At 45.7% G+C, this 12,628-nt stretch overlaps 2 protein-coding genes across 2 annotated transcripts; both read left to right on the top strand.

Annotated features, from left to right (window-relative positions):
• The first annotated feature begins 1,490 nt into the window (after positions 1-1,490).
• EIF5A2 (eukaryotic translation initiation factor 5A2) lies at positions 1,491-9,200 on the top strand. Its single transcript, XM_056498767.1, has 5 exons — positions 1,491-1,641; positions 1,865-2,063; positions 3,432-3,536; positions 4,996-5,127; positions 5,380-9,200. Exons 2-5 carry the CDS (start codon positions 1,899-1,901, stop codon positions 5,437-5,439), a joined length of 462 nt encoding a protein of 153 aa, XP_056354742.1. The 5' UTR covers positions 1,491-1,641; positions 1,865-1,898; the 3' UTR covers positions 5,440-9,200.
• A 229-nt stretch (positions 9,201-9,429) lies between these two features.
• On the top strand, positions 9,430-11,532 carry RPL22L1 (ribosomal protein L22 like 1). The gene is made up of 4 exons (XM_056498768.1): positions 9,430-9,538; positions 9,816-9,908; positions 10,287-10,408; positions 11,283-11,532. Exons 1-4 carry the CDS (start codon positions 9,530-9,532, stop codon positions 11,425-11,427), a joined length of 369 nt encoding a protein of 122 aa, XP_056354743.1. The 5' UTR covers positions 9,430-9,529; the 3' UTR covers positions 11,428-11,532.
• Positions 11,533-12,628: the final 1,096 nt, after the last annotated feature.

The raw sequence follows: 12,628 nt of genomic DNA, 5'->3' as shown, positions 1-12,628 counted from the left end.
TAAATGAGAGCCAAACTTAACTCCTTGGCTGTACAATTTGGGATCTGTGTGACCAAGAGTGGGACCACAGGCAAACAAATCACCAAAATTAACACAGGTGAAATAAAACATCTCATGGTGAACCATTTAAAAATGTGATGTTAAAAGTGACTTATGTAGCTACCCCTCTGGAGCACAGATGACAAGGTCAGGGTCTCAGGGCAAAAAATGCAGGACAGCACACAACAGCCTGTGGTGGTGATGGCTGAGGCAGGTGCTGACACTGCTGCCACTGAATTCCTGCATCTTCCTGGTTTTGTTGTGTTTGTAGGTGATCTGCAGGCCAGCCTTCAGAGCTGGGGCCCATCTGCCAGCAGCTCCACAGGAAAGCTCCTGGTGAATTTGTTCAAACAGCTCAAAGTATTATGACATCTGACTAGGAGGGATTTAGTAAAAACAATCCTTTGGCCTTGTTTTGCTCAGGACCCCATGGTCAGGCTTGCACGGCCACAGACCTCTCCTGAGGCAGCACAGGAATGGTTGTTGGACAGGAGGAGAGCTGTGTCATAGTTCAGAATACTTTGGAAAATCTCTTTAAAGATCATCTATTCCAACCCCCTCCCATGGGCACAGACACCTTTCACTAGATCAGATTGCTCTAAACCCCATCCACTCTGGCCTGGAATACTTCCAAGGATGGGACATCCACAGTTTTTCCAAACCTACTCTCTTCAGTTTGAAACCATTGGCCCTTGTCCTGTCTCTACAGGCCTCGCTGAAAAGTCCCTCTCTTACACATAATCGTCCTTTATACATGGAAATACTGCAATAAGGTCTCCCTGGAACCTTCTCTTCTCCAGCTGAACAACCCTAATTCTGACTTTCTTTACAGAGGATCATCTTCATGGTCCTCCCCTGGATCTGCTCCAGCAGATCCATTTGTTTCTTATGGCGGAGACCGCAGAGCTGGCCACAGTATTCCAGTACTAATAATTCCACCATTATTGGAATATCAAACAGAAGCCCTCGCTAAGAATCTCAGTCATCTCCCTCCCTTAGGCGATTATGCTTTCAAAACGCTCGTTTCTGATTACTCTAAGAGGGGGCACACGAGGCAAAGGAGTTTTGTGTGTACGGTCACACACGGCTCACACGGCTTTGGGGACATTGTGGGGACACGCCTTCCCCCCACGTTCCCCTAACTCCCACCCCGCAGCCAAGCCGCTCTGAGGCGCCGCGGCCGCCCGACCCGCCCAAGATGGCGGCGGGCTGTGGGCTGTGGGGAGGCGGCGGAGCGCAGCGCCGCCTGGCGGCGGAGCAGCGGCGCCTCCGCAGCGCCCTGAGCGCGCCCGCCCGCGCGCGCCGGGGAGGGGGCGTGGCCGCCGCGCGCGGGTGGGCGGGCGCGGGAAGCTCCTCCGGCACGTGGTTCGGGGAGGGGCGGCAAGGCCACGCCCCCCCGCGGAATCGCCGCGGGCCAATGAGCGGCGGCGGAAGTGGAGGGGCGGGGCCGGGCCGTGCGCGCGCTGCCCGCGCCGCCCCTTCCCGCCGGCCGCCGCAGTGGTGTCGGGCGCGAGTGCGCCGCGCCCGCCGCTCCTGCCCCGCTCCCGCCCCGCCGCCCCGGCACCGCCGCGACCCCCGGCACCCCCCGATCCTCCTCGCAAGGTAACAGGGGCCGCGGGGCCGGGAAGGGAGGGGGGCGAAGCAGGCCCGGGGGCGAGAGGCCGGGGGCCCGCGGCACGTGGCGGGTCCCGCCCGCCGCGCACGTGTGCTGGGCGGGGGAGGCCCGGCCCGCGCTCCCCGCGGTGGGTGGTTGGGTCCGGGTCCGTCGCCCTCTTCCCCTCCTGCCGTCCGGGCTCCGAGCCGACCCTCTCTCGTTGTCGCGCAGCCCCCTCGCCGCCAGTCCTCCCCCTCGCACCGCCATGGCCGACGAGCTCGACTTCACCACGGGCGATGCCGGCGCCTCCTCCACCTACCCCATGCAGTGCTCGGCGCTGCGCAAGAACGGCTTCGTGGTCCTCAAGGGGCGCCCCTGCAAGATCGTGGAGATGTCCACCTCCAAGACGGGCAAGCACGGCCACGCCAAGGTGAGCGCGGCCGGCACGGTGTCGCACCGGCCGCAGTGTGCGCTCCTGCGGCTCCGGCTGCCGGCGGGGAAGGGAAGGGAAGGGAAGGGTGTAGCGTTTCATTTGGCTCTGTGTCCCGCCTTTGCCTTTCTCGCAGCGGTGTCTCATCGCTCCAGAGCTGGCCCAAGGGGTTTCAGTCATGTAAAGCAGGAAGGATTGAAGACGGGGTTTTTTTTTCCCAACTTTAACTCGTTAACGCTTTTTTTTTTAAAAAAAAAAAAAAAAGGTTTTAGGCTCATAGTGACAAAACCATTTTCTGTAGTGGGGGTAGAGTAAGTTCTGGAAGGGGGGCTGATGAAATCACTAGGGCGTGGTTGGGTTGTGCTGTCACTACCCACCAGAGCACTTCTGTGTCTGCCCGTGCCGGCAGAGTTTTACTGTCGCGGTGTTGGAGCAGGAGTGCCCGTGCTGTGTTACATAATCCGGAGCTCCGCGGACACTCGGTACTCTGTGGGCCTGCTCTGGCCCTGTTTTGCTGCCTTCGCCTCGCAGCTTCTTTCCATATTCCAGCACTGAGAGAGGAGTGCCCGTGTCCCAGCAGGGACGTTCTTAGCCGCTGTCTGGGGCTGCTGCCCAAGCAGTTGGCTCATGCAGCTGTCCAGAGCTTGGAGCAAGGCTGAAATCCCCCTTCATTCATTCATTCAGCCACACTTTAGGGTGAGTGTATCAGTTTAGAGACAGATCTGTTAGAAGCACAGACTAAGGAGATTTATAAGTTTCCACAACCTTGTGCCATATGTGTAGGGGAGTAGAATATTTGGGATTTGTCCAAGCTAGAATAGACCAGCTCTTCCTAGTTTTTTCCCCCTTTCCTTTATGGCTTTTTTGATAGACAGATCTAAATTTCTTAAATACAGAAACGGCTGTGAGAGGGAAAGGACCTGAGAAGAACTGGTTAAACTGGTCATCTAAACTCTAGCTGCAACAAGCAGTGCAGCTGGCATAAAGGGAGGTGGGAGCTGCTGTGACCAGCATGACCACCTATTTTCCTCTTAACTGCCTGTTTCTTAGAACAGCTAGATCTTAAAATAAACATGTTCTTAACTACTGTGAACTTTTAGCTTGGTGCTGTAAATCTACAGAAGGCAGTGGAAGATAACAGTGGCTGGTCTTGCTCTCAGTAGGGTTTCTGTAGTGTGCTGTGGAAGGGAGTGAGAGGCCCCCTCTCGATGTGAGGGATGTTTTCATACCACAGGCAAAGGGTTGAGGCACAATCTGGGATTGCACATGATCTCATAGGAAACTGAGTAGAACCAGCAATACTGATGGCAATAACATCTTGCCTCTTCAGGATCAACAGTAACCGAAGCTATTTTTCTACTCTTACAGGTCCACTTGGTTGGTATTGATATCTTCACTGGTAAAAAATATGAAGATATTTGCCCATCAACTCATAACATGGATGTTCCAAATATCAAGAGGAATGATTACCAGGTGAGTTAACAGTTGTACAAGGCTTTATACTCTTAGTACCACACATAAACTCTTTTCATCCCCAGATTTGCCTCCCAATTAAGTACTGTTGTCAGAATTAATGGGGCTTGCCTGTCTAGACATGACACAGCTGAACTCATAGCATTTACTGAATTGCTAAAACTTGAAACTCACTGATGGAGAGAGAGCTCCTTATTGTATAAACAACCTCAGGTCAGAGTAGCAGTCTTTAAGCATGACAAGTAATAGACAGTTCATACCATGCCTTTTCTAGCTATTGTTATAAGGCCACTTCTGGATTCTTTGTGGTACTCACATCCTTTAGAATATGGGGAGAGGTTTTCCTTGGTGCAAGTTAATACTACTTAATGGAGAATCAAGATCTCACATAACTAAATTTGACTCTAAGCATAAATGGTCATTAATAGTTTCATTTTTCCATGGGGTAAATTAATCCCCCAAACAGTCCTAAACTTCTAACTTGCCTCAGTGTTTTCCGCTCCTTGTGGGGAAAGTGGCTTTAGATGATATCAAATAGTTTTGATGCTCCTGAGCTCTGCAGTGAAATATATGTATGAAGGGAACAATTTCTGTAATGCCTTCTGTGACACGGTTAGGGAGTTCTTAAAAGCACAGTTCAGGTTGAACTGTACCACATTTGCTGTTTTCTCATTTCATTGGAAATAATTCTGGTCAGGAACTGACACATCCCAATAATCTGGAAAGCTGCAATTGCTTGACAAAGGCCAAGTTCAGTGTTTTAGCAAACACAGTTTTAGTGTCTTCAGGACAGCTGATGCTGTTGGAATAAAGTGTGACCAGCCTGTCTTGGGGCTTAGACCTTCCCAGAAATTCTTAAATATTATCTTGGTGGTCTTTATTGTTCTGGGATTCTAAATTTTTTTATTTACTTTTACATGTTGCAAATTACTCAACCTGTTCTGTCAAAACAGTCATTCTCCTTAGCCCAGGCTTTTGGTTAGGCTGAAAACAGCATTATAAAAGGTGGTCCAGGGCTTGGTGGATGTTCCCTAGCTTATTAGTGTTTAATGTAAATGGTAGTATCTCACTAGAGAGATGCAGAAGTGTATAGTTACACTTTTGTGTATTTTGTACCACCATTCCAGTTATTTCTAATTCACCCATGAAGAAAGCTGAACCACTGACCTGGAAGCAGAACATTTCCTAAATCACACAGATGGGGTTTCTAGTGTCCTGCCTACTGGGAAGTAACCAGCAGAGTTCTGTTTGTTCTTGGTAGTGGGATGCCTTTTGCTACAGTTGCCCTAACTCTCAGCCCACTGAACTTCTGTTAAAAATGGATTTAAGTAAGGTTCTTAACTGTTACAGAGTACTAGAGAATTATTGTAACAGGTAGAGTTCACTGCCTTCTGCTTATATTAAGCTACTACTGGTGACTGTTGGTGTTAAACTTGTAAAAATGAATTTCACTTTGCAGCTGATAGGCATACAGGATGGATATCTCTCCCTGCTGACTGAAAGTGGTGAAGTTCGTGAAGATCTAAAGTTGCCAGAAGGGGATCTTGGGAAAGAAATAGAAGGAAAATTCAATGCCAATGAAGATGTGCAGGTACGTAGGGAGGGCAGACAAGACCAGTTGTGGTTAATCCCACTTGGTGATACAATGAAGAATTCTTATTCTGATATCTCTTTATGAAGAGTGGGGTTGAGGGGTGGGGATTGGTCCCTGGAGATATAGGAAGACATTTGTACTGGAGCATTCAAAAGAGATGAGATAGATATTAAAGTGTGAAAGTTTGTAACTTCTAGGAGCACTTCCTGTGTCCTGGGCTGGAGCTCACCTCTGTGTCTTCTCTTCCAGATATCTGTCATAAGTGCAATGAATGAAGAATGTGCTGTAGCCATAAAGCCTTGCAAGTAAAGAAGATAGCCAGGCTCGGGCAACTGCTCAGGTCTGGACAAACCACAGATCTATAAATTTGGTCCTTATTGTCACCAAAGCTCTGGCCTTCACAAGCAACCTCATTTCCTTTTTGAATTGTTAAAAAGCAGTGCTGGATTCTGGATTAGTGTTGCAGGCTAACTGGCAGTTTTCAAAATCACTGAGATTTTAATTCCTTAATTGTAACTATTTTAACATTCCTGTGGGTTTCAGCTATGGATTTAAGAAACCAATCAGGTGTTACTAGTGGATATATTTTTATTTGCTTGAGCAAAACAGTGTTTGTCTGTATGAACAGACAAAATACAGTATTCAGGGGCTTTTAGATAAGCTGGTAGGTATCTAGGATTATAAAGTGACCTAGAGCACAAATAGTATTTTTTTTGACATCTTTAGGTAGAACTGACAATAAAAGTAGCTTTTTTTTTTTTTTTTTTCCTTTTTTTAAAGCTTAAGTACTTTGTGGATTGGGACTCTTGCAGAACTGTAGGTGCCAATCACAACTTTTAGACCAAGAAACTCAAGTGATCAGAAATGCCAGATGGCTTGACCAAGCCCCAGTGGCCATGTGCAACTAAACTGTATTACCTCTGTTTTCTTCTTTGCCAACTTGTTGGCTTATTGTAATGATAAAATGGTTTAAAAAAAAAAAAAAGCCTACCTGTGGTTTAGGCAGGCCGTTGGAATATTGAGTAGATAAGACATAGATAGGTCAAGGGGACACAAAGGTGAGAATGGATGTTAAAGCTATAGACTTTCACTCGAGGCCTTTGTCAGACTTGAAAATAAAATAGAAAAATGCAGTTCAATTGCTTTCCTTTATTATATTTATCTTAAACTATAAAAGGGTGACAAACTCCATGGGAATCTGTTGCAGTGCTTCCAGCTTTAGGTTTTAACCTTCAGGTTCAGACCGTATTTTTGTAGCACAGGGACCACACATTTTTCAGAAAGTGGGACAAACTGTAGCATTGAGCCTAAACTAAATGCATGTGATTCTTTTTTTAAAAAAATAAAACTATTGTATTTTCAAAACATAAACTTGACAGATGATACCGAACAACCATGGCTTCACTATCAAAGTAAATAACTTGCTACCTAGTTAGGGAAGCTGGCTTCTGTCCTGGGGAGTTCTGAGTCATAGCAACATGCATGCATGCCTCTATTTAGTAGCTTAACAAGGCTTCACAGCAATAGTTATGGAAGGGTAATTAGCCTGCTCCTGTCTAAGGTGTTCAACTGGAATTTTAGGACTTGGTGGCTCTTCATGAGTCAGGAAACTTCCTTAGTCCATGGCTCAGACCTCTCTTCACAGTTGATAAATTGTTTCATGAACTTGCCTTAATGCTCAGTGGCTGATGGAGGATGACACAGAAGCTGCCCCGGACAGCACGCACAATTCACACTACTTGGCAGCCAGAGTTGGACTTCATGCTGCTCTCAACTGCTTAAAATGTTTTCAGCTTCATAGTTCGTACTCTCTAGTCCCTGAAGGGCTCATGGCAACTGTCCTGAGCTGCCCTTGGCAACACTGGGACAGGGCTTAGCAAACCTTGGAAGTGTAATGCAGGTGGCAAAAGTATGCATTGTCCACAGACTTCCCACGCCAGGGAGAGCAGTACCAGTGAAGGTAAAGACAGCAATAAATACACTCTGGTAACTGGTAATAAAGCACAGCTCCCTGGGACACCTGGCAGAGGTAGGACCTGCCACACGCTCTTGCCTAGCACAAAACATGTTGGAGGTGAACTCTAAATAGCACCTTGACTGAAATGGAAAAGCTGCTTTGAAAAGAAGCTCTAGATTGAAATGCTTCCAGAACAGTTCTGAAGTGGATGAGGAAGAGTTCAGGCTAGTCTGCACTGTGTTCCCTTCTGCCTCTCCATCAAGCTGGTACCTGGAAGTCAGGCTTTGTTGGCTTTGGAGGTGACCGTAGCCATTGCTGATGATGCTGACAGCAAGCTGAGCTGTGTAGTGTCACTTGGGAAGTCAGAGGTTGCTGTGTCAAACTAATGCAAGTTCCATCACCATATTACCAATACTTCCAATATGCTTGAAAACTACAAGACTTGAATTTGTCCTTGCTCTGCTAGTGCTTTAGTCTATTTTCAGGTTCCTGTCTGTCCTCTAAAACCTTGTTGGAAGACAGGTACCTGCTGTCACTGGCCCACAATCTGAGCAGTTACTCGCACTAAGCTCTCTGGGTCCAGGGCTGGTTTAAGCCCTGTTCCTACAAGTGGAGTCCTGGCCTGACTGGAGTTTTCAGGTACTACAGCAATCTAAAGATAAGAGGTTTCATGACCTCCAGTTTGCTGGAAGAGCCCTCCTTGGGACTTTCAGATGTCCTTCTATTGCAACCTTCAGTTCTGCAAGATTTAAATGATTAAGTACTTCATTATAGGTTTGTTCTTATATACTTAGTTGTCTTTGTGAAGCACTTCAGACACCATGGAAGTGCAGACCATCATGCATGAAGTTTCCCATAGGTACATAAGCATGTCTTAAAAGCATAATCTCCAAGTTTCAGTAAGGTTAAAAGTTGCTTCTAAATTAAAACATGTATTTGAGGCATATTTTTTTTCCAAAGTAAGACATTTCAGTTTCCTGTCAGAATCGTTGCAACAAACTTTGTGATCAGTAGTCCATAGAGATGTGTATTTTTAATATCCATAACCAAGTGCTTAGGGAAGTTCTCCTTTCATAGCTTTACTTTAAAACAAATCTTACCAGTGTATTTGTTCTGTATTACTGTCTTAACACTTAAATTGTGTCAAAACCATAAACTTACAGCTGATGGCAATTGCTTAGAGTAAAGCCTGTGAACACAGGGAGGTGGTGAGAGGTATTTCCACTCCAAATAATGCTTTTTTTTATGGCTCCTGTTTGTTGAGTTTCTCTTACTACTTCACAGAATTGGAAAGACTGCAGTGTTTCCTGCCTCAAACGTTGGTAAATAATACTTTGAGAATTCAATAGATCCTTCTAATTTTTTGCTTATAATGGTGGTTTTTCAACTGGGCTCTTGCTGGTTGAGCCATGTTCTCAGGGCTGTTTTTTTTTAAGCTGAAGTTCATTGTTTCTCTTGCAGGTTTTTCTAATCTGAAGTGTACCCAGAAACGGTGCACGGTCTGTAGTTTCACAGTACAGATAATTTTACATAATCTGTAAAGAAGTCAAATTTGTTGACAGTTCTAACTCTTATGGTTACTGCAGGTCAGTCTCACAGAATTCAAAATTCAATAAATCCCACTATTAATTTTTTTTTTTTTGGGTTGAGTAATTAGAATGTAGTTTGTTACAGTAGAACTAAACTTCAGGCTGTAAAGAGACCTTGTTGAGGATATCTCGAGTATCCGCCGGGAATGTTTCTGAAGGTGTGGATCCTGGAGCGATCGGCGCGACACGCTCGGAGGCTCTCCAGCACCTGCACTGTGGCCCTGCAGTATTTGGCATCCGAGAGAGACTTGGTTCGCTGAACCCCGAGGAGATGTTTGCTGTGCTTTGCTGTATCGCAGAACCCCTTTTGTCCCGTGCTGTGTGTTGTAAGCAAACCCGGCTGCTGCGGCTCCCGGGCCGCGATGGCCACGCTGCTTTTACCGACCCTGGGCCCGCGGCAGCGCCGGTGTCTGTTCGGGAAGCTCTGTTACTGTTCTCAACACCGTGGAAACGATCAGGGGAAAGATTTGTACGTGTGTGTGTGTTTTGCTCCAGAAATAATAAAGGTGTCAGTGCTGTGGGGAGATGGTGCTGGTTGCAGTGATGGGAGCGCGGTGGGGCTGCCAAGGGGTTTCGCAGCCGTTTCCAGGGGCGGGGGACGGGCGGTTTGTGGTCGGTGCGGGAGGAAGAGGAAGGCGCGCGGCCGCGTCCCGTCCCGCGGGAATAACGCCGGGAAATCCCACACGCCATTCCCTTCCCGGCGCCGCCATCTTCCCGGGAGCGCTGGCGCCTCCCGGCGTGCCCCGCGCGCCGGCGCGCTGACGTCACCACCGCGGCTATAAAAGCGCGGCGTGGCCTGCCGCACTTCCTTTCTGCTAGAGCAGCGCTGCGGGAGCGGCGCGGCGGGTGCGCCATGGCGCCGGTGAGAGCGGGAGGGAGGCGGTGGCGGCGGGCCGGCTGAGGGAGCCGTGGGGTGGGTGAAGAGCCCGGGCCGTCCCGCTGCGAGCGGGGCTTTCCCCAGAGGGCTGCGTGTGAGGGTCGGCCGGGCCGGGCCGGGCCGATCCGAGCCGGCTGCAGTGAGCCGCGCCGGCCGGCAGGTGGCGCTCCCGCTGCCGTGTGTGTCCCCCCTTTCGGTCGGATAAATGTTTTTTTTTTTACGGCGCGGTTTGTTAATGGTGAGGAATCCTTTGGTGTTCTAGCAAAAGGACCGAAAATCCAAAAAGTCTACCTGGAAGTTTTGCCTTGACCTGACCCATCCTGTGGAAGATGGAATCTTTGATTCCGGGAATTTTGTAAGTCGTGGTTTTGCTCATACTTGAGACGCATAGTGTAATAAAAGCCTTAATGCAGTAACTGAGTTATAGTTGAAAAGCTGCATTCTAAATGAGTTAAATCATCAGCTGTTCTTTAAAATACTGTCATTAAAAAATATTAATTTTATTGCATGCTTCATACCTGTGCATTAAAAGTGCTGTTTTACATTAATTTCTGCTTTAGCAGGGAGTGATTTTTTGTAATTATGTGCTGTAAAATATTTTTACACTCTAAATACTTCTGTCAGGACATAAGTAAATGGTGGTTTTTAATGTTGCTTCCTGACTAGGGTCCCTTCCCTAGTCCACACCTAGGGTGCCATTCCCTAGTGTTGTATTTTTTTAATGTTGAAACAGGAACAATTCCTGAAGGAGAAGGTTAAGGTCAATGGGAAAACTGGGAACTTGGGCAACACCGTTCACATTGAACGTCTGAAGAACAAGATCACAGTGACATCTGAGAAACAGTTTTCTAAAAGGTTAGTGTGGGTGTCATTCTGCTATGTTTGAACTGTGGAGTTTGAACTCTGGGATGTTGAACATCAAACCAGAATCGTTTAGCTTGGAAAAGATCTTCATGATCATCAAGTCCAACCATAAACCTGACCCTGCCAAATCCACCACTAAACCATGTCCCATAAGTGCACATTAATATTCAGCTCTTGCCTGCAAAATGAATTCCAGTTAGTGCACTTCTGATATTTGGAGAGGTGCTAGCTCTAACCTTTATAGCACTTGTAAATATTAGTGAAATATTATAGATTTATTGTATCAGATATTTAAAAATCGGTTTTTAAAACTCAAGGATTGATTGGTAATTAATGTTGATTCTAAAGATATTAATAGAGATACTTTGTATAGGTTCTTAGAAGTATATCACAGGGAGATGGACCTTTAAAATAACGTTGAATTAATGGGTGGCTGTTTGATTATTTAAGTAGTTGTATTGTAATGAGTGTGTACATAATGTGAGTTGTTACAAACAAACCGTTTAGCTAAATGAAGCCTTAAACTGTTCAGTTTGTTGGGACACACAAGAGCTGAGTGCACTGATGAGAGGCACAGATCCTTCCCTGCATCCCCTCTTTGTTTGCTGATACAGGTGCAGCAGAATCTGTTATGTTAGACCAAGGTTTAGAACTAAGGTTTCTGCTTACTGGCATTTTACTGTGTAGTCAAATGAATAATAAATTCCTGCATATCTGTGAAAATACGCTTTTATTGTTACAGTGAACATTTTCTGGGTATAATTACTGTGCTATTGCCCTGCTCAAGACATTGTCTGGGTGCAGTGCAGACAGCAGCAGGGTTTGTCCAGTGAGAAGATTCTGAGATGAAATTGCTGTTGTTCAGGTACCTGAAATACCTCACCAAGAAGTACCTCAAGAAGAACAACCTGCGGGACTGGCTGCGCGTGGTCGCGTCCGACAAGGAGACGTACGAGCTGCGCTACTTCCAGATCAGCCAGGACGAGGAGGGCTCCGAGTCTGAGGAGTAACTGAGCCTTTATGCTCAGTGCAGAGTACAAAAGACTAGAACATCTATTTATAAGAACACTTTTAAGTTATTGGGGAATAAAGATTTTGTACCCTGTTGGACAGAGCACAGATGGTTTTCTGGTATTTTTCTTATATTCTAATTAGAAAACAGCATGGGAAATCTTTGATTTGCAGTTTTTTTTTTTTTCCTTCCACTGCTGGGAATCAACTGTTCACTGGGACCTCTGAAAGTCCCAGTAGGAAAAAACTGAGCTCTTTGCCCAGTATAATTTAACAAATTTTTAATCATATTGGTACAAATAGTTCTAGAGCTTGTTGTGACTGAAAGTACCATCTTCTGTGAATTTATATGAAGGTAATGGCAAAATATTTAATATAGGTTTACTTCTAGTTATTTTAGCTTAAAAATAGGCTTGCAGATGGTAAATATCTTTTTTTGGTGTGATATACCTCATTCCTTAACTGGTTGTGGTATTCTGTGTGTAACCACAAGTCAAACTCTGGAGGACAGCAAAGATTTGATAGGTTTATATTAGATGGACCTGATTACCAGCAATCAGCTAAAATATCCTAAGGAAAGGACTGGGATGTCCTTCAGTATTGACAGTGTCTTAATCCCATAAAATCTATACAGATGTTTCTCCTTTTATGGTGTATTTTAAAGTTTTTGCATTTGACTTCTGGGATTATTTTTTTAAAACATGTACTTCTCTAATACACGGGGAGTTCTTCACTGAAACAAATCCATAGCTATGAACTAGTTCTTCATATATCAAGAGGGATTTGTTTTTTCATTATGAAAAAAGTATTTGTGAGACTGCACTTGCAGTAACTTGCATGTAGATGCATTTCAGTGCCATGTAGTGTCCTCTCTATGAAATTATTCAGAATATTTGCTCAGGTTCCAGTGTGCTGGTGAACTCTGGAATAAGTAATGTGATACTAATTAAATATCATAAACCAGGGATACATCTAGATTGTGATACTGAACATTGTGCTTGAACAAGTCTGGTAGTTGAGGCTGAAATGTGCCCACTAAATTGTTTGATCTGATGTTTTTATTGGTTTTTTTATAATTATGTCAGCATTGTTTTTGCTGGCAAACTTCTGGGAGAGAATATGGAGACTTGACAAAGCACAAAACAATGCATTACAGTCAACTGAGACCCACTTTTGCTACCTAAATCTAAATGAGAATTA

Source organism: Oenanthe melanoleuca, chromosome 9 (assembly GCF_029582105.1).
Source record: "Oenanthe melanoleuca isolate GR-GAL-2019-014 chromosome 9, OMel1.0, whole genome shotgun sequence".
In the NCBI taxonomy this organism is placed as follows: domain Eukaryota; kingdom Metazoa; phylum Chordata; class Aves; order Passeriformes; family Muscicapidae; genus Oenanthe; species Oenanthe melanoleuca.
The sequence above is the reverse complement of the archived record's forward strand: the minus strand, read 5'-3'. Positions and strand labels throughout refer to the sequence as shown.

Bases quoted from the DNA above. Each gene is read 5' to 3' on its own strand.
- RPL22L1 (XM_056498768.1), top strand. The intron at 9,909-10,286 runs GTAAGTCGTGGT...ATGTTGAAACAG, and splicing joins TCTTTGATTCCGGGAATTTT to GAACAATTCCTGAAGGAGAA. The intron at 10,409-11,282 runs GTTAGTGTGGGT...GCTGTTGTTCAG, and splicing joins GAGAAACAGTTTTCTAAAAG to GTACCTGAAATACCTCACCA.
- EIF5A2 (XM_056498767.1), top strand. From the start codon at position 1,899: ATGGCCGACGAGCTCGACTTCACCACGGGCGATGCCGGCGCCTCCTCC. The intron at 3,537-4,995 runs GTGAGTTAACAG...TTCACTTTGCAG, and splicing joins TCAAGAGGAATGATTACCAG to CTGATAGGCATACAGGATGG. The intron at 5,128-5,379 runs GTACGTAGGGAG...CTTCTCTTCCAG, and splicing joins ATGCCAATGAAGATGTGCAG to ATATCTGTCATAAGTGCAAT.